This window comes from Oncorhynchus mykiss, chromosome 6 (assembly GCF_013265735.2).
Source record: "Oncorhynchus mykiss isolate Arlee chromosome 6, USDA_OmykA_1.1, whole genome shotgun sequence".
NCBI lineage: Eukaryota > Metazoa > Chordata > Actinopteri > Salmoniformes > Salmonidae > Oncorhynchus > Oncorhynchus mykiss.
This window is the reverse complement of record NC_048570.1, coordinates 79899547-79919862: the sequence shown is the minus strand read 5'-3', so window position 1 is coordinate 79919862 and position 20316 is coordinate 79899547. Positions and strand designations below refer to the sequence as shown.

The 20316-nt window shown below is 47.8% G+C and overlaps 1 protein-coding gene across 2 annotated transcripts; it reads left to right on the top strand.

The window, feature by feature from the left end:
• The first annotated feature begins 1568 nt into the window (after window positions 1-1568).
• On the top strand, window positions 1569-19444 carry LOC118936437 (spermatogenesis-associated protein 5-like protein 1). 2 transcript variants are annotated; one of them, XM_036981047.1, is made up of 11 exons: window positions 1569-1858; window positions 3624-4323; window positions 4641-4826; window positions 5061-5345; window positions 15399-15584; window positions 15747-15905; window positions 16373-16582; window positions 16781-17008; window positions 17247-17381; window positions 18829-18954; window positions 19186-19444. In XM_036981047.1, the coding sequence occupies exons 2-11, from the start codon at window positions 3658-3660 to the stop codon at window positions 19321-19323; spliced, it is 2319 nt and encodes a 772-aa protein (XP_036836942.1). In that variant the 5' UTR covers window positions 1569-1858; window positions 3624-3657; the 3' UTR covers window positions 19324-19444. The 2 variants fall into 2 exon arrangements, with proteins under 2 accessions (XP_036836942.1, XP_036836943.1); XM_036981048.1 differs by lacking the exon at window positions 1569-1858 and adding an exon at window positions 2976-3128.
• Window positions 19445-20316: the final 872 nt, after the last annotated feature.

The window sequence follows — 20316 nt, the reverse complement described above, 5'->3', positions numbered from 1 at the left end:
TCCGAGTTTCCTAGTTCTGACTATAACGTCAACAATGCATATATAATTAACTATAGAGACTATGCGAATTATTCCTCATCATATCTTCTCTACTTTTGGTGGCCTTAACTTCATGTTGTTTTGCAATTATAATATTGACAAAGTTCCAGTGAAACGTTCTGCTTTTCATCGGCAGGTTTTCTTGTCATGGTCCTTAATTTATAAACACAATTTTTCTTCACACAGATATTATATATGGAATACTCGGGATATATTGTATAAAAATACCTCTCTGTTTTTAGAATATTGGTTCCGAAATAATATCCTATTGGTGAGCCAACTGGTAAATGCAGAGGGTCTTTTACTCAGTTATAAAGAATTCTTATCACTTTACAAGGTCCCTGTAACACCTAAAAATTTTGCAATTGTTTTAGATGCCATTCCCTCAGGTGTTGCTATGTTATTCAGGAACATGTCAAGACCTGACCCTCAGAGCCTACCTTCTATTGACCCTGTTGACTCATCAGTAGGAAAGATTTGTTTCTCTTTTGGTCCATTCAACAACAGAGCGATACGATCCTTGTTTCAGCAGGATGTTGTATCTATCTATACCTTATGTCATGCCTTATTGGAATGGATTTATTGATAATATATGTTGGAAAAAAGTTTGGATGTTGCCGCACACATACCTACTTGTTAACAAAATTAAGGAAGTTTCCTTTAAAATTATTCATAAATATTATCCTGCCAACCACTATATGAAGAAGTTTAAGGAAAACATCAACTCAAATTGCTCCTTTTGTAATGACCACCCAGAAACAGTTTTGCATCTTTTTTGGCATTGTATGCATGTAAGAAAACTGTGGCAAGACATCAGTAGGTTTATAATTGAACACATTTATGAAGATTTTACACTATTGTGGAGAGATGTACTGTTTGGATTCTTTACATACAATAGAAATAAGCGGAATCATTTTTATGTAATTAATTTCATTATTCTTTTGGCCAAATTTCATATACACAAATGTAAATTTACAAACAGAAAACCACATTTTCGTACCCTACAAAAAGAAATTGAACTGTATTTTAAGACGGTTAAATGCTCTACTAACAAAAAAGCTGTTAGAATTGTAAGTATATGCATGTCCCTTAAGGTCCTTGTGTAATTGTAATGTGATATTGTACCCCCTAGCTCGATTGTCTATTGTTTGTAATCGATGTATGCTTGTGTTCCCTCATGTGCTTTATGTATTGATTTGTTATTAATAAAACTTTTTAAATTTTTATTTAAAAATAAAAAGAGACTGCGAATCTCTCATAACCACATTAATACCACTGCAGGCTGACATTCATCGAGATTTGGTGACATTAATGGAGAATGCTCAAATGACTTTCTGTAATTAAAGTCACTACATGTTTTTTTTTCACAAGCTATATCGCCATCAACAATGTAATGTTGCACAGAAGTTGTTTGTATATCGTTGTACACAAGATAACGCCAGTGAGACATGTTTTGAATGATAGCTTTATGTAGCTGGGCGACTGTGATAAAACCGGGGTTTTAAAGAGGCAGAAACTTACGCGCATCTGCTTCCAAGATGTTTCATCACTTCAAAGTTATTTATCAACAACTCTCGAGCAAATATTTTAACAAACTACAATGTAAAATAATATCTGAATTATAATCCCTTACCAGCTAACCCCCACAAATTGTTCGAGGGAATGCTTATTGTTGGCCATCTCATGTTCGACACACATGGCTGCTGTAAACATAGAAATGCAGCATGATAGCTTCTAGCTAACGTTAGCTGTCAAACTATTTGTCTAGTGAAATAAGAGTGAAACAATCGTGGTTGAAGATCGTTTAATACTCATATTGGTAAGTGGCTATAGCTAACTAGCTACTGTGTCTTTATATGTGTGGCCTTTATGGTGTTGTTAGCTAGAGAAGTCAGCCAGCTAGCCGTTGCTAACTAGCAACTGTGACCAGACAGCTTAAGTAGAAATCAGGCTGGGATAGGGTTGCTAAACTGTTTTGGTGATGGTAAAGGTGATTTCACAACTTATAACGGAGCAAATGTTCCATCATGGCTCCCAATTTTGGGAGCTCTGCAGCCCGACCTTAGCAACTATGGGTCAGGCTGCGCTTCGTTGAGGAAGGAGAGTTGCCTAGTACTAGAGTATGTGGCTGAAAACCTATAGTTCGATCACTGCTGCAGACGACTATTCCTACATAACCCTCCCAAATCGGCGCAACAAAAATGCACATGAGCAGAAATGGAGTGATTGGGAAGCGGAGTCCCCATTTAACGTGGACGAGAAGGCTATACCTTTGAAGTAGATGAAGAGTTTCTGACCATGACAGAGTTGTATCTGCAACGCTATTGCACTCTACTTCAGCCTGCCACGAAACCAGTAGACAACAATGGGATATGGGTATGGCCTAAGGGGGTACAAGGTCCAGACCAAAAGAGGAACTGATGGTGAAGCTGTCGTGATCCCTAACAACATCCTGCTGGGGCCACACAGCAGCAGAATATTCTACCCAGGACAGACCACCCGCTGCTATATCTGTGATGCCATGGACCACCAGGTGAAGGATTGCAAGACTGTTACGTGCTGGAGATGCAGTGAGTTCGGCCACAAGTCCAGAGACTGCACGAGTGAAAGCAAGTGCACACCCTGCAATGGTGATGGGCTCACCTACTTCAACTGTCCACAAGCCTACAGCAACAGAGCAAAGAACGGTGGAAGGGTAGCAGAAACTGAAATGCAACAACCAATGCAGCCAGTAGACGAGCCACAGATCCCACAGCACGTCCCCAAACAAGATGAACAGCAGAGAGGTGGGGAAGAGGAGGACAAGGGAACCGAGAGGTCAAGAGGAGAAACATCACAAACCCAAGAGCAACAGCCACAATGAGGAGAACAAGGACAGCTTCGAGTCTTCAGGGAAGAGCCATCACAAGACACTTCCCTCCCTGATGACACAGGTCCTGCAGCAGACTGGTCCACTCAAATAGAGGCTCATGATGACGATCCACCAAACCTTGCCAGTACTCCGGCCACCTCCCACCTCCCTAGTGGCTACCCTCCTCTGCCCCCAGACACTTCCAGCTCCAATGAAGGTACCCATCCATCAAAAAGTGGTAAGAAATAGCCTGTCTCTTCCCCTCAGGAAAAGGGGACCACAAAAAAGACTTTGAAAAGAGATATAAAAAACAGCCCTCAATGAGTATCATTAACTAAAAAGGCCATTAACAACTGTATACAAGCAAAATTACAAGCATAACTTTTTTTATCAGTAGTGGTCTGTCATCTAATATTTCTAAATGTATGAACAGTTCAGGTGATTATCTCTGTCCAACAAATGTCAGTATTTATCTTTGAAATGTCTGCCTTCTATTATGCAATGTGTATTTCAAAAAATATTGTCACATTATTAATTATTGAAAGATTATATTAAAACTTAAACAAACTACAACAAAAACAATTATATATGATAAAAATAACCTATCTGTATCTCATAAACAAGAAAAGTAAATGTGAGTCTGTGTGTCTGTCATTTAGTGTCTGTATTTCAGTGAGAGAGTTCTTGATGAATAAACCCCATATCCCTGCCTCTCAATCTCTTCCTCCCACAGACAAGCCTGTGTCTTCTCTCCAGCTGTGACTGCGATGGAGGAGGTGTCTCTGAGAGTGCTGCCAATGGACCCAGCAGACCGGGGAACCCAGAGGGTCAGACTGGGCCCAGGGCTGATGTCCTCCCTGGGGTTGGGGCTGGGCTCTCCTGTTCTGGTGGCTCTGTCTGGAGGGTCCTGTCTCTGTACTGCCTGGCCCAGGCCTGACCTGGCTGACGGATTCATACAGATAGACATGAAATGTTGTTCTTCAAATCTTATCTTAAACAAAGCTACACCCACACACCTCAGCCTACCCCTAACCCCCAGCCCTAACCCTAGCCACAGCTCTAGCCCACTTCCCCCCAGCCCATGCCTAAGTCCTAGTCTCACCCCAGTCTCCTGCCCCAAGCTGAAAGGCATCCGAATAACAGTGGTGGTTCAGAGTGTGGAGTTCCGGAAAACCACCCCTCCCAGTTTCATCCATGAACTAGTGAAGGACATGCTGAAAGGGACATATGTCCACCAGAAGCACGTGATAGATGTGAGTGACTATGACACGGACATTAAACTGATCGTCATTGAGAGCCTGAACCCAGAGTCCACCGTGACTGGTTTGGTTACATCTAAGACAGGGGTGGAAATAACGGGGACGAGGACCCTCCGGTATTACAGAGGACAGCTCCAGGAGCAGCCCCAGGTCCTGCTGGGAGGACTGGAAGAGGTGAGGACCCAGGAAGAGGCTGCTTCTCAATAATCTACAGTGACGTCTTCTCCTGTCCACCTCAATAATCTACAGTGACGTCTTCTCCTGTCCTCCTTCTCAATAGTCATTTTCAATTGTCACATGTGACTCAGTAGGTGAAAGCAATATGGACTCTAGGATGCCTCTTGAATCTTTTTTCTCTTCTCCTGAAGTCTTCAGTTAGCCAGTGGAGTTGGAGGAGAGGAGACAAGTGGAGGAAGTCACTGTAGACTATTAAGGTGGAGAGAAAGATTCTTCAGTGTCTATAATCATGTCTTCATTGTCTGCGATTCCAGGTGTCAGCGTCTCTGAGAGAGATGTTGCACCTGCCTCTGCAGTACCCTGCTACCCTGGGCTCCCTGGGTCTCTCCTGCCCCAGAGGAGTGCTCCTTGCTGGGCCGCCGGGGGTCGGAAAGACCCTGCTGGTCCGCTGCCTGGTGGGGGAGGTGGGGGCCAGCCTGATCACAGTCAGAGGACCAGAGGTAAGAGGACATATATATACACACATATAAACATGAACGCACACACAGTCACATAGATATGCATGCACATACACACACAGTATTACACAACACACACTTGAATACTTGCTTACTTGAAGCTAGATTTACCCAGCCTTCTTACATATGTTGTTTAGCTTGTTTGCTCGATGTTACACAATACACACATACTGGCTGAATGTAATTGGACTTTACCTTGCCTCCTCCACACCCCAGGTAGTGGGGTCTCGGCCAGGGGAAAGTGAGGAGAGGTTGCGGGCGGTGTTTGGTCGGGCGCGGGCAGCGGCAGAGGAAGGGCCTTGTGTGTTGTTCCTGGATGAGCTGGACTCTCTCTGTCCCAGACGGACTGGATCCTCCGCACCCGAGAACCGGCTGGTCGCTCAACTGCTCACGCTCATGGACGGCATGGACCAATCAGATCGCTTCCTCATCGTAGGAGCCACTAATCAGCCGGACAGCTTGGACCCGGCGCTACGGAGGCCCGGGAGGTTCGACAGAGAGGTGACTTAATGTTGTTATTCAAACTTAATTCAAAGCAGAAAGTTCCACAGAAGGCACAGTAATGAGTGTGTTGGTCTGTTCAGTAACATTCTATCCTGTGCCTGTTGCCTCCAGGCAGTCATTGGTGCAGCAGTAGTTATCCATCCTGTCTGTTATGTTTCCTCTCTCTGTTGTCCAGGTGGTTATCGGTGCCCCCACAGCACAGCAGTAGTTATCCATCCTGTCTGTTATGTTTCCTCTCTCTGTTGTCCAGGTGGTTATCAGTGCCCCCACAGCACAGCAGTAGTTATCCATCCTGTCTGTTATGTTTCCTCTCTCTCTCTCTGTTGTCCAGGTGGTTATCGGTGCCCCCACAGCACAGCAGTAGTTATCCATCCTGTCTGTTATGTTTCCTCTCTCTCTCTGTTGTCCAGGTGGTTATCGGTGCCCCCACAGCACAGCAGTAGTTATCCATCCTGTCTGTAATGTTTCCTCTCTCTCTCTCTGTTGTCCAGGTGGTTATCGGTGCCCCCACAGCACAGCAGTAGTTATCCATCCTGTCTGTTATGTTTCCTCTCTCTCTCTGTTGTCCAGGTGGTTATCGGTGCCCCCACAGCACAGCAGTAGTTATCCATCCTGTCTGTAATGTTTCCTCTCTCCCTCTCTGTTGTCCAGGTGGTTATCGGTGCCCCCACAGCACAGCAGTAGTTATCCATCCTGTCTGTTATGTTTCCTCTCTCTCTCTCTCTGTTGTCCAGGTGGTTATCGGTGCCCCCACAGCACAGCAGTAGTTATCCATCCTGTCTGTAATGTTTCCTCTCTCCCTCTCTGTTGTCCAGGTGGTTATCGGTGCCCCACAGCACAGCAGTAGTTATCCATCCTGTCTGTTATGTTTCCTCTCTCTCTCTCTGTTGTCCAGGTGGTTATCGGTGCCCCACAGCACAGCAGTAGTTATCCATCCTGTCTGTTATGTTTCCTCTCTCTCTCTGTTGTCCAGGTGGTTATCGGTGCCCCCACAGCACAGCAGTAGTTATCCATCCTGTCTGTAATGTTTCCTCTCTCTCTCTCTGTTGTCCAGGTGGTTATCGGTGCCCCCACAGCACAGCAGTAGTTATCCATCCTGTCTGTTATGTTTCCTCTCTCTCTCTGTTGTCCAGGTGGTTATCGGTGCCCCCACAGCACAGCAGTAGTTATCCATCCTGTCTGTAATGTTTCCTCTCTCCCTCTCTGTTGTCCAGGTGGTTATCGGTGCCCCCACAGCACAGCAGTAGTTATCCATCCTGTCTGTTATGTTTCCTCTCTCTGTTGTCCAGGTGGTTATCGGTGCCCCACAGCACAGCAGTAGTTATCCATCCTGTCTGTTATGTTTCCTCTCTCTGTTGTCCAGGTGGTTATCGGTGCCCCACAGCACAGCAGTAGTTATCCATCCTGTCTGTAATGTTTCCTCTCTCCCTCTCTGTTGTCCAGTTGGTTATCGGTGCCCCACAGCACAGCAGTAGTTATCCATCCTGTCTGTTATGTTTCCTCTCTCTCTCTCTGTTGTCCAGTTGGTTATCGGTGCCCCCACAGCACAGCAGTAGTTATCCATCCTGTCTGTAATGTTTCCTCTCTCTCTCTCTGTTGTCCAGTTGGTTATCGGTGCCCCACAGCACAGCAGTAGTTATCCATCCTGTCTGTAATGTTTCCTCTCTCCCTCTCTGTAGTCCAGGTGGTTATTGGTGCCCCCACAGCACAGCAGTAGTTATCCATCCTGTCTGTAATGTTTCCTCTCTCTCTGTTGTCCAGGTGGTTATCGGTGCCCCACAGCACAGCAGTAGTTATCCATCCTGTCTGTTATGTTTCCTCTCTCTCTCTGTTGTCCAGGTGGTTATCAGTGCCCCCACAGCACAGCAGTAGTTATCCATCCTGTCTGTTATGTTTCCTCTCTCCCTCTCTGTTGTCCAGGTGGTTATCAGTGCCCCCACAGCACAGCAGTAGTTATCCATCCTGTCTGTTATGTTTCCTCTCTCTGTTGTCCAGGTGGTTATCGGTGCCCCACAGCACAGCAGTAGTTATCCATCCTGTCTGTAATGTTTCCTCTCTCCCTCTCTGTTGTCCAGGTGGTTATCGGTGCCCCACAGCACAGCAGTAGTTATCCATCCTGTCTGTTATGTTTCCTCTCTCTCTCTGTTGTCCAGGTGGTTATCGGTGCCCCCACAGCACAGCAGTAGTTATCCATCCTGTCTGTTATGTTTCCTCTCTCTCTCTGTTGTCCAGGTGGTTATCAGTGCCCCACAGCACAGCAGTAGTTATCCATCCTGTCTGTAATGTTTCCTCTCTCTCTCTGTTGTCCAGGTGGTTATCGGTGCCCCACAGCACAGCAGTAGTTATCCATCCTGTCTGTAATGTTTCCTCTCTCCCTCTCTGTTGTCCAGGTGGTTATCGGTGCCCCCACAGCACAGCAGTAGTTATCCATCCTGTCTGTTATGTTTCCTCTCTCTGTTGTCCAGGTGGTTATCAGTGCCCCCACAGCACAGCAGTAGTTATCCATCCTGTCTGTAATGTTTCCTCTCTCTCTCTCTGTTGTCCAGGTGGTTATCGGTGCCCCCACAGCACAGCAGTAGTTATCCATCGTGTCTGTTATGTTTCCTCTCTCTCTCTCTGTTGTCCAGGTGGTTATCGGTGCCCCCACAGCACAGCAGTAGTTATCCATCCTGTCTGTTATGTTTCCTCTCTCCCTCTCTCTGTTGTCCAGTTGGTTATCAGTGCCCCCACAGCACAGCAGTAGTTATCCATCCTGTCTGTAATGTTTCCTCTCTCTCCCTCTCTGTTGTCCAGGTGGTTATCGGTGCCCCCACAGCACAGCAGTAGTTATCCATCCTGTCTGTAATGTTTCCTCTCTCTCTCTCTGTTGTCCAGGTGGTTATCGGTGCCCCCACAGCACAGCAGTAGTTATCCATCCTGTCTGTAATGTTTCCTCTCTCTCTCTCTGTTGTCCAGGTGGTTATCGGTGCCCCACAGCACAGCAGTAGTTATCCATCCTGTCTGTAATGTTTCCTCTCTCTCTCTCTCTGTTGTCCAGGTGGTTATCGGTGCCCCCACAGCACAGCAGTAGTTATCCATCCTGTCTGTTATGTTTCCTCTCTCTGTTGTCCAGGTGGTTATCGGTGCCCCCACAGCACAGCAGTAGTTATCCATCCTGTCTGTTATGTTTCCTCTCTCTCTCTCTGTTGTCCAGGTGGTTATCGGTGCCCCCACAGCACAGCAGTAGTTATCCATCCTGTCTGTTATGTTTCCTCTCTCTCTCTCTGTTGTCCAGGTGGTTATCGGTGCCCCCACAGCACAGCAGTAGTTATCCATCCTGTCTGTAATGTTTCCTCTCTCTCTCTCTGTTGTCCAGTTGGTTATCGGTGCCCCCACAGCACAGCAGTAGTTATCCATCCTGTCTGTTATGTTTCCTCTCTCTCTGTTGTCCAGTTGGTTATTGGTGCCCCCACAGCACAGCAGTAGTTATCCATCCTGTCTGTAATGTTTCCTCTCTCTGTTGTCCAGGTGGTTATCGGTGCCCCCACAGCACAGCAGTAGTTATCCATCCTGTCTGTTATGTTTCCTCTCTCTCTCTCTCTGTAGTCCAGGTGGTTATCGGTGCCCCCACAGCACAGCAGTAGTTATCCATCCTGTCTGTAATGTTTCCTCTCTCTCTCTCTGTAGTCCAGGTGGTTATCGGTGCCCCCACAGCACAGCAGTAGTTATCCATCCTGTCTGTAATGTTTCCTCTCTCCCTCTCTGTTGTCCAGGTGGTTATCGGTGCCCCCACAGCACAGCAGTAGTTATCCATCCTGTCTGTTATGTTTCCTCTCTCTCTCTGTTGTCCAGGTGGTTATCGGTGCCCCCACAGCACAGCAGTAGTTATCCATCCTGTCTGTAATGTTTCCTCTCTCTCTCTGTTGTCCAGGTGGTTATCAGTGCCCCCACAGCACAGCAGTAGTTATCCATCCTGTCTGTAATGTTTCCTCTCTCTCTGTTGTCCAGGTGGTTATTGGTGCCCCACAGCACAGCAGTAGTTATCCATCCTGTCTGTTATGTTTCCTCTCTCTCTCTGTTGTCCAGGTGGTTATCGGTGCCCCCACAGTACAGCAGTAGTTATCCATCCTGTCTGTTATGTTTCCTCTCTCTCTGTTGTCCAGGTGGTTATCGGTGCCCCCACAGCACAGCAGTAGTTATCCATCCTGTCTGTAATGTTTCCTCTCTCCCTCTCTGTAGTCCAGGTGGTTATCGGTGCCCCCACAGCACAGCAGTAGTTATCCATCCTGTCTGTTATGTTTCCTCTCTCTCTGTTGTCCAGGTGGTTATCGGTGCCCCCACAGCACAGCAGTAGTTATCCATCCTGTCTGTTATGTTTCCTCTCTCTCTCTCTCTGTTGTCCAGGTGGTTATCGGTGCCCCCACAGCACAGCAGTAGTTATCCATCCTGTCTGTAATGTTTCCTCTCTCCCTCTCTGTTGTCCAGGTGGTTATCGGTGCCCCACAGCACAGCAGTAGTTATCCATCCTGTCTGTTATGTTTCCTCTCTCTCTCTGTTGTCCAGGTGGTTATCGGTGCCCCCACAGCACAGCAGTAGTTATCCATCCTGTCTGTTATGTTTCCTCTCTCTCTCTCTCTGTAGTCCAGGTGGTTATCGGTGCCCCACAGCACAGCAGTAGTTATCCATCCTGTCTGTTATGTTTCCTCTCTCTCTCTCTGTTGTCCAGGTGGTTATCGGTGCCCCCACAGCACAGCAGTAGTTATCCATCCTGTCTGTTATGTTTCCTCTCTCTGTTGTCCAGGTGGTTATCGGTGCCCCCACAGCACAGCAGTAGTTATCCATCCTGTCTGTTATGTTTCCTCTCTCTCTCTGTTGTCCAGGTGGTTATCGGTGCCCCCACAGCAGTAGTTATCCATCCTGTCTGTTATGTTTCCTCTCTCTCTCTCTCTGTTGTCCAGGTGGTTATCGGTGCCCCCACAGCACAGCAGTAGTTATCCATCCTGTCTGTTATGTTTCCTCTCTCTCCCTCTCTGTTGTCCAGGTGGTTATCGGTGCCCCCACAGCACAGCAGTAGTTATCCATCCTGTCTGTTATGTTTCCTCTCTCTCTCTGTTGTCCAGGTGGTTATCGGTGCCCCCACAGCACAGCAGTAGTTATCCATCCTGTCTGTTATGTTTCCTCTCTCTCTCTCTCTGTTGTCCAGGTGGTTATCGGTGCCCCACAGCACAGCAGTAGTTATCCATCCTGTCTGTTATGTTTCCTCTCTCTCTGTTGTCCAGGTGGTTATCAGTGCCCCCACAGCACAGCAGTAGTTATCCATCCTGTCTGTTATGTTTCCTCTCTCTCTCTCTGTTGTCCAGGTGGTTATCGGTGCCCCACAGCACAGCAGTAGTTATCCATCCTGTCTGTTATGTTTCCTCTCTCTCTGTTGTCCAGGTGGTTATCAGTGCCCCCACAGCACAGCAGTAGTTATCCATCCTGTCTGTAATGTTTCCTCTCTCTCTCTCTGTTGTCCAGGTGGTTATCGGTGCCCCCACAGCACAGCAGTAGTTATCCATCGTGTCTGTTATGTTTCCTCTCTCTCTCTCTGTTGTCCAGGTGGTTATCGGTGCCCCCACAGCACAGCAGTAGTTATCCATCCTGTCTGTTATGTTTCCTCTCTCCCTCTCTCTGTTGTCCAGTTGGTTATCAGTGCCCCCACAGCACAGCAGTAGTTATCCATCCTGTCTGTAATGTTTCCTCTCTCTCCCTCTCTGTTGTCCAGGTGGTTATCGGTGCCCCCACAGCACAGCAGTAGTTATCCATCCTGTCTGTAATGTTTCCTCTCTCTCTCTCTGTTGTCCAGGTGGTTATCGGTGCCCCCACAGCACAGCAGTAGTTATCCATCCTGTCTGTAATGTTTCCTCTCTCTCTCTCTGTTGTCCAGGTGGTTATCGGTGCCCCACAGCACAGCAGTAGTTATCCATCCTGTCTGTAATGTTTCCTCTCTCTCTCTCTCTGTTGTCCAGGTGGTTATCGGTGCCCCCACAGCACAGCAGTAGTTATCCATCCTGTCTGTTATGTTTCCTCTCTCTGTTGTCCAGGTGGTTATCGGTGCCCCCACAGCACAGCAGTAGTTATCCATCCTGTCTGTAATGTTTCCTCTCTCTCTCTCTGTTGTCCAGGTGGTTATCGGTGCCCCCACAGCACAGCAGTAGTTATCCATCCTGTCTGTTATGTTTCCTCTCTCTCTCTCTGTTGTCCAGGTGGTTATCGGTGCCAGCACAGCAGTAGTTATCCATCCTGTCTGTTATGTTTCCTCTCTCTCTCTCTGTTGTCCAGGTGGTTATCGGTGCCCCCACAGCACAGCAGTAGTTATCCATCCTGTCTGTAATGTTTCCTCTCTCTCTCTCTGTTGTCCAGGTGGTTATCGGTGCCCCCACAGCACAGCAGTAGTTATCCATCCTGTCTGTAATGTTTCCTCTCTCTCTCTCTGTTGTCCAGGTGGTTATCGGTGCCCCCACAGCACAGCAGTAGTTATCCATCCTGTCTGTTATGTTTCCTCTCTCTCTCTCTGTTGTCCAGGTGGTTATCGGTGCCAGCACAGCAGTAGTTATCCATCCTGTCTGTTATGTTTCCTCTCTCTCTCTCTGTTGTCCAGGTGGTTATCAGTGCCCCCACAGCACAGCAGTAGTTATCCATCCTGTCTGTAATGTTTCCTCTCTCTCTCTCTGTTGTCCAGGTGGTTATCGGTGCCCCCACAGCACAGCAGTAGTTATCCATCGTGTCTGTTATGTTTCCTCTCTCTCTCTCTGTTGTCCAGGTGGTTATCGGTGCCCCCACAGCACAGCAGTAGTTATCCATCCTGTCTGTTATGTTTCCTCTCTCCCTCTCTCTGTTGTCCAGTTGGTTATCAGTGCCCCCACAGCACAGCAGTAGTTATCCATCCTGTCTGTAATGTTTCCTCTCTCTCCCTCTCTGTTGTCCAGGTGGTTATCGGTGCCCCCACAGCACAGCAGTAGTTATCCATCCTGTCTGTAATGTTTCCTCTCTCTCTCTCTGTTGTCCAGGTGGTTATCGGTGCCCCCACAGCACAGCAGTAGTTATCCATCCTGTCTGTAATGTTTCCTCTCTCTCTCTCTGTTGTCCAGGTGGTTATCGGTGCCCCACAGCACAGCAGTAGTTATCCATCCTGTCTGTAATGTTTCCTCTCTCTCTCTCTCTGTTGTCCAGGTGGTTATCGGTGCCCCCACAGCACAGCAGTAGTTATCCATCCTGTCTGTTATGTTTCCTCTCTCTGTTGTCCAGGTGGTTATCGGTGCCCCCACAGCACAGCAGTAGTTATCCATCCTGTCTGTAATGTTTCCTCTCTCTCTCTCTGTTGTCCAGGTGGTTATCGGTGCCCCCACAGCACAGCAGTAGTTATCCATCCTGTCTGTTATGTTTCCTCTCTCTCTCTCTGTTGTCCAGGTGGTTATCGGTGCCAGCACAGCAGTAGTTATCCATCCTGTCTGTTATGTTTCCTCTCTCTCTCTCTGTTGTCCAGGTGGTTATCGGTGCCCCCACAGCACAGCAGTAGTTATCCATCCTGTCTGTAATGTTTCCTCTCTCTCTCTCTGTTGTCCAGTTGGTTATCGGTGCCCCCACAGCACAGCAGTAGTTATCCATCCTGTCTGTTATGTTTCCTCTCTCTCTGTTGTCCAGTTGGTTATCGGTGCCCCCACAGCACATCAGTAGTTATCCATCCTGTCTGTAATGTTTCCTCTCTCTGTTGTCCAGGTGGTTATCGGTGCCCCCACAGCACAGCAGTAGTTATCCATCCTGTCTGTTATGTTTCCTCTCTCTCTCTCTCTGTAGTCCAGGTGGTTATCGGTGCCCCCACAGCACAGCAGTAGTTATCCATCCTGTCTGTAATGTTTCCTCTCTCTCTCTCTGTAGTCCAGGTGGTTATCGGTGCCCCCACAGCACAGCAGTAGTTATCCATCCTGTCTGTTATGTTTCCTCTCTCTCTGTTGTCCAGGTGGTTATCGGTGCCCCCACAGCACAGCAGTAGTTATCCATCCTGTCTGTAATGTTTCCTCTCTCTCCCTCTCTGTTGTCCAGGTGGTTATCGGTGCCCCCACAGCACAGCAGTAGTTATCCATCCTGTCTGTAATGTTTCCTCTCTCTCTCTGTTGTCCAGGTGGTTATCGGTGCCCCCACAGCACAGCAGTAGTTATCCATCCTGTCTGTTATGTTTCCTCTCTCTGTTGTCCAGGTGGTTATCAGTGCCCCCACAGCACAGCAGTAGTTATCCATCCTGTCTGTTATGTTTCCTCTCTCTCTCTCTGTTGTCCAGGTGGTTATCGGTGCCCCCACAGCACAGCAGTAGTTATCCATCCTGTCTGTTATGTTTCCTCTCTCTCTCTGTTGTCCAGGTGGTTATCGGTGCCCCCACAGCACAGCAGTAGTTATCCATCCTGTCTGTAATGTTTCCTCTCTCCCTCTCTGTTGTCCAGGTGGTTATCGGTGCCCCCACAGCACAGCAGTAGTTATCCATCCTGTCTGTTATGTTTCCTCTCTCTCTCTGTTGTCCAGGTGGTTATCGGTGCCCCCACAGCACAGCAGTAGTTATCCATCCTGTCTGTAATGTTTCCTCTCTCTCTCTGTTGTCCAGGTGGTTATCAGTGCCCCCACAGCACAGCAGTAGTTATCCATCCTGTCTGTAATGTTTCCTCTCTCTCTGTTGTCCAGGTGGTTATCGGTGCCCCACAGCACAGCAGTAGTTATCCATCCTGTCTGTTATGTTTCCTCTCTGTCTCTGTTGTCCAGGTGGTTATCGGTGCCCCCACAGTACAGCAGTAGTTATCCATCCTGTCTGTTATGTTTCCTCTCTCTCTGTTGTCCAGGTGGTTATCGGTGCCCCCACAGCACAGCAGTAGTTATCCATCCTGTCTGTAATGTTTCCTCTCTCCCTCTCTGTAGTCCAGGTGGTTATCGGTGCCCCCACAGCACAGCAGTAGTTATCCATCCTGTCTGTTATGTTTCCTCTCTCTCTGTTGTCCAGGTGGTTATCGGTGCCCCCACAGCACAGCAGTAGTTATCCATCCTGTCTGTTATGTTTCCTCTCTCTCTCTCTCTGTTGTCCAGGTGGTTATCGGTGCCCCCACAGCACAGCAGTAGTTATCCATCCTGTCTGTAATGTTTCCTCTCTCCCTCTCTGTTGTCCAGGTGGTTATCGGTGCCCCCACAGCACAGCAGTAGTTATCCATCCTGTCTGTTATGTTTCCTCTCTCTCTGTTGTCCAGTTGGTTATTGGTGCCCCCACAGCACAGCAGTAGTTATCCATCCTGTCTGTTATGTTTCCTCTCTCTCTCTCTCTGTTGTCCAGGTGGTTATCGGTGCCCCCACAGCACAGCAGTAGTTATCCATCCTGTCTGTAATGTTTCCTCTCTCCCTCTCTGTTGTCCAGGTGGTTATCGGTGCCCCACAGCACAGCAGTAGTTATCCATCCTGTCTGTAATGTTTCCTCTCTCTCTCTCTGTTGTCCAGGTGGTTATCGGTGCCCCCACAGCACAGCAGTAGTTATCCATCCTGTCTGTTATGTTTCCTCTCTCTCTCTCTCTGTTGTCCAGGTGGTTATCGGTGCCCCACAGCACAGCAGTAGTTATCCATCCTGTCTGTTATGTTTCCTCTCTCTCTCTGTTGTCCAGGTGGTTATCGGTGCCCCCACAGCACAGCAGTAGTTATCCATCCTGTCTGTTATGTTTCCTCTCTCTCTCTCTCTGTAGTCCAGGTGGTTATCGGTGCCCCACAGCACAGCAGTAGTTATCCATCCTGTCTGTTATGTTTCCTCTCTCTCTCTCTGTTGTCCAGGTGGTTATCGGTGCCCCCACAGCACAGCAGTAGTTATCCATCCTGTCTGTTATGTTTCCTCTCTCTGTTGTCCAGGTGGTTATCGGTGCCCCCACAGCACAGCAGTAGTTATCCATCCTGTCTGTAATGTTTCCTCTCTCTCTCTCTGTTGTCCAGGTGGTTATCGGTGCCCCCATAGCACAGCAGTAGTTATCCATCCTGTCTGTAATGTTTCCTCTCTCTCTCTCTGTTGTCCAGGTGGTTATCGGTGCCCCCACAGCACAGCAGCGGTTGTCCATCCTGTCAGTGCTGTGCCAGGCCATGCCAGTGTGTGTCAGTGTGGACTGGGCAGAGCTGGCCCAGAGGACTACAGGATATGTGGGTGCTGACCTCAGTGCTCTCTGCCGTGAGGCTGCCATGCTGGCTATACGACACAACACACCGGTAAGCACAGACACACACACTGTAAAGTCAGCTCATATTGGTCCTTTGAGCCGGATCATCCACACACACACACACACACCTGTTCTAACTTCTATCTAGGTTATTGTCATTGAGATAGTCTTAACATTATTGACTCCTGCTGTGTGTTGTGTATGTTGTCAGGGTTCAGGGGAGCAGGCTATCACCATGGAACACTTCCTGTCTGCCCTGAAGACTGTCCGTCCATCCTGTCTGAGAGGCAGTCTGGGACGGACAGACCTCCCAGCCGTCTCCTGGGAACAGATAGGAGGCCTGGAGGAAGTCAAAGTCAAACTACAACAGGTACTGGTGGAACTATACTGGGAAAACAGCAGCATTCATTCATTCATTCAACCAACACTGAAGAGCAGCAGGCTGCTGCTCCAGTTTCAACTGTTCTGCCTTATTATTATTCGACCATGCTGGTCATTTATGAACATTTGAACATCTTGGCCATGTTCTGTTATAATCTCCACCCGGCACAGCCAGAAGAGGACTGGCCACCCCACATAGCCTGGTTCCTCTCTAGGTTTCTTCCTAGGTTTTGGCCTTTCTAGGGAGTTTTTGCTGTTTGGGGTTTTAGGCTGGGTTTCTGTACAGCACTTTGAGATATCAGCTGATGTACGAAGTGCTATATAAATACATTTGATTTGATTTGATTAACAGATACACAGCTCTGCTCCAAAGTAGTGCACTAGAGAGTAAAGTGAATAGGGTGTCATTTGAGACTTCCTGACTTCCTGTCCTCTGTTTCTGGTCCCTCCTTGTAGAGTATAGAGTGGCCAATGCGTTACCCGGAGGCGTTTGTGCGTCTGGGTCTGTCCCGTCCCCGGGGGGTGTTGCTGTACGGTCCCCCAGGCTGTGCTAAGACCACCCTGGTCAGGGCTGCAGCTACCTCCTCCCATTGCTCCTTCCTGTCAGTCAGCGGGGCTGACCTCTACTCTCCATTTGTAGGAGATTCGGAGAAGGCCCTGGCTCAGGTAGGGGTTTGGAGAGCCCCTCGTCTTAACTGAATGTTCCTATTGTTCTTGTACTAGCATGCAGTGTTAGACATTTTCTGAAGCAGTTCAACTTTGTTATTTGGAGGAATGTTGCTGTCATGCTTTAATCAATAGAATCACTTTGGTAGATGTTATTGAGTGTATGTCAATAACCTTGTGGTGTGTTCCTGTATGTAGCTCTTTCGTCAGGCGCGGGCCTGCGCTCCCTCCATCCTGTTCCTGGATGAGGTGGACTCTCTGATTGGCTCCCGGTCAGAAGGCCATGTCCCTCAGAGTGCCCAGACCCGCCTCCTGTCTGTGCTGCTGAATGAGCTGGACGGGGTAGGCTTTAGGACCCTGGAGAGGCGAGGAGCAGGGAAGACCCTACAGGCTGAGGGAGTGGAGCACCACCAGCAACAGGAACATGTCAGACATGACATCCTACTACTAGAGCACCAATCAACACATACACCATATAATCACACAAAAAACATACACACCAACAGCACACTTTATATGTAGATTCTGCTCAGAATCACTGAATTACAAATCACTTAAAGAGTAGCGATTCTGAGCTTCACATTGCTCAAACTGATCGCCTCAAACGTCCTGACAATCGCTACTGTCGTTGTTAACATGATGTCCTGTCTGCCCTCCCTGTCAGTTGGAGTACCAGGAGGTGTGTAACAAGGAAGTGATGATCGTAGCGGCCACTAACAGACCAGACTCTCTGGACAGTGCCCTCCTAAGGCCTGGAAGACTGGACCAGATCATCTATGTACCCCCACCTGACCTACAGGTATCTATTACCACCTTCACCTGACCCACAGGTAACTATTACCACCTTCACCTGACCTACAGGTATCTATTACCACCTTCACCTGACCTACAGGTATCTATTACCACCTTCACCTGACCTACAGGTATCTATTACCACCTTCACCTGACCTACAAGGTATCTATTACCACCTTCACCTGACCTACAGGTTTCTATTACCACCTTCACCTGACCTACAGGTATCTATTATCACCTTCACCTGACCTACAGGTAACTATTACCACCTTCACCTGACCTACAGGTTTCTATTACCACCTTCACCTGACCTACAGGTATCTATTACCACCTTCACCTGACCTACAGGTTTCTATTACCACCATCACCTGACCTACAGGTTTCTATTACCACCTTCACCTGACCTACAGGTATCTATTACCACCTTCACCTGACCTACAGGTATCTATTATCACCTTCACCTGACCTACAGGTATCTATTATCACCTTCACCTGACCTACAGGTATCTATTACCACCTTCACCTGACCTACAGGTATCTATTACCACCTTCACCTGACCTACAGGTTTCTATTACCACCTTCACCTGACCTACAGGTTTCTATTACCACCTTCACCTGACCTACACGTAACTATTACCACCTGACCCACAGGTAACTATTACCACCTGACCTACAGGTAACTATTACCACCTGACCTACAGGTAACTATTACCACCTGACCTACAGGTAACTATTACCACCTGACCTACAGGTAACTATTACCACCTTCACCTGACCTACAGGTAACTATTACCACCTTCACCTGACCTACAGGTAACTATTACCACCTTCACCTGACCTACAGGTAACTACTACCACCTTCACCCGACCTACAGGTATCTATTATCACCTTCACCTGACCTACAGGTAACTATTACCACCTTCACCTGACCTACAGGTAACTATTACCACCTTCACCTGACCTACAGGTATCTATTACCACCTTCACCTGACCTACAGGTATCTATTATCACCTTCACCTGACCTACAGGTATCTATTATCACCTTCACCTGACCTACTGGTATCTATTACCACCTTCACCTGACCTACAGGTTTCTATTACCACCTTCACCTGACCTACAGGTATCTATTATCACCTTCACCTGACCTACAGGTAACTATTACCACCTTCACCTGACCTACAGGTAACTACTACCACCTTCACCCGACCTACAGGTATCTATTATCACCTTCACCTGACCTACAGGTAACTATTACCACCTTCACCTGACCTACAGGTATCTATTACCACCTTCACCTGACCTACAGGTATCTATTACCACCTTCACCTGACCTACAGGTAACTATTACCACCTGACCTACAGGTAACTATTACCACCTTCACCTGACCTACAGGTATCTATTACCACCTTCACCTGAACTGATCATCCCTCTGATCTCACCCCCTCCAGGCGCGTGTGTCCATCCTGCAGGTGTGTACAGAGAAGATGCCCCTGGATGATGATGTGTGTCTGGAGGAGCTGGCTAGACACACTGACCTTTACTCTGGAGCAGACCTGGAGAACCTGTGCAGAGAGGTACAGAGTACCAAAACACACCTCCCCTGTAAATACAACATACTGTACCTGTCCCTTTAATCCTTCACAATGAGGTACAGAGTACACCAATACACCTGTCCCTAAAGTATAGACACTGCCTTCACCAGTCACCTTTAGAAATGGCATGTTTTAACGATAGAGATTCAGCAACGTGTTTTTTTCTACCATAGAATGAGAGCTGAGGGGGTTTAACTGTAATGTTGTCTGCAGGCAGCTCTGTTGACGCTCCAGGATGAAAGTATGGAAGCTTCTAGTATCAAACACCGATACTTCCTCCAGTCTTTACAGAGGATGACTCCCTCTCTTTCGACCCAGCAACTACAGACATACAAAAACCTCTTCAGATGACCAACTATAGACCCACTCCATCAGATGATGCCTCGGACTTGGGAGAAAAAAAGTCATTGTTTCCTTTCCTTTTTTGGGGGTCTGTTGGCTGTTTATGGTGATGAGTTGACAGTATGTAGGCCTAATTACGTTAGTACATTGAGATGATTGTAATACATCAGCACAAGCAGGATCTCCACTCCAGTCTTCCAACAACACACACTTAATGTAGCCCGTACAAAAACACCTGATTCAACTTTAAGGGCTTGATGATTAGAATCAGGTGTGCTTGTCCAGAACCACAACAAAAATATATACTGTTGGTGTAACTAGAGGACCAGAGGTCAGAAACTGCTCATTCATGGTCTTTCCCAGGGAGTCAATGTCAGGAACCCCCAACCTGGGAAAACCGGTGCCCCGGGGACCCCCTTCCTGATTCACTCCGTCTTATTGGGTAAAGGATCATGGCCAGGCAAAGTCATTGAAATGTTTTGACCTCCCCACAGTTAATGAAATATACAAGTGTGAACTTTAAGTATATTTTAGCTAGAAAAGGTAACTCAAAGTACACTGCTCAAAAAAATAAAGGGAACACTTAAACAACACAATGTAACTCCAAGTCAATCACACTTCTGTGAAATCAAACTGTCCACTTAGGAAGCAACACTGATTGACAATACATTTCACATGCTGTTGTGCAAATGGAATAGACAACAGGTGGAAATTATAGGCAATTAGCAAGACACCCCCAATAAAGGAGTGGTTCTGCAGGTGGTGACCACAGACCACTTCTCAGTTCCTATGCTTCCTGGCTGATGTTTTGGTCACTTTTGAATGCTGGCGGTGCTTTCACTCTAGTGGTAGCATGAGACGGAGTCTATAACCCACACAAGTGGCTCAGGTAGTGCAGCTCATCCAGGATGGCACATCAATGCGAGCTGTGGCAAGAAGGTTTGCTGTGTCTGTCAGCGTAGTGTCCAGAGCATGGAGGCGCTACCAGGAGACGTGGAGGAG

Bases quoted from the DNA above. Each gene is read 5' to 3' on its own strand.
- LOC118936437 (XM_036981047.1), top strand. From the start codon at position 3,658: ATGGAGGAGGTGTCTCTGAGAGTGCTGCCAATGGACCCAGCAGACCGG. The intron at 15,585-15,746 runs GTAAGCACAGAC...GTATGTTGTCAG, and splicing joins CTATACGACACAACACACCG to GGTTCAGGGGAGCAGGCTAT. The intron at 15,906-16,372 runs GTACTGGTGGAA...CCCTCCTTGTAG, and splicing joins TCAAAGTCAAACTACAACAG to AGTATAGAGTGGCCAATGCG.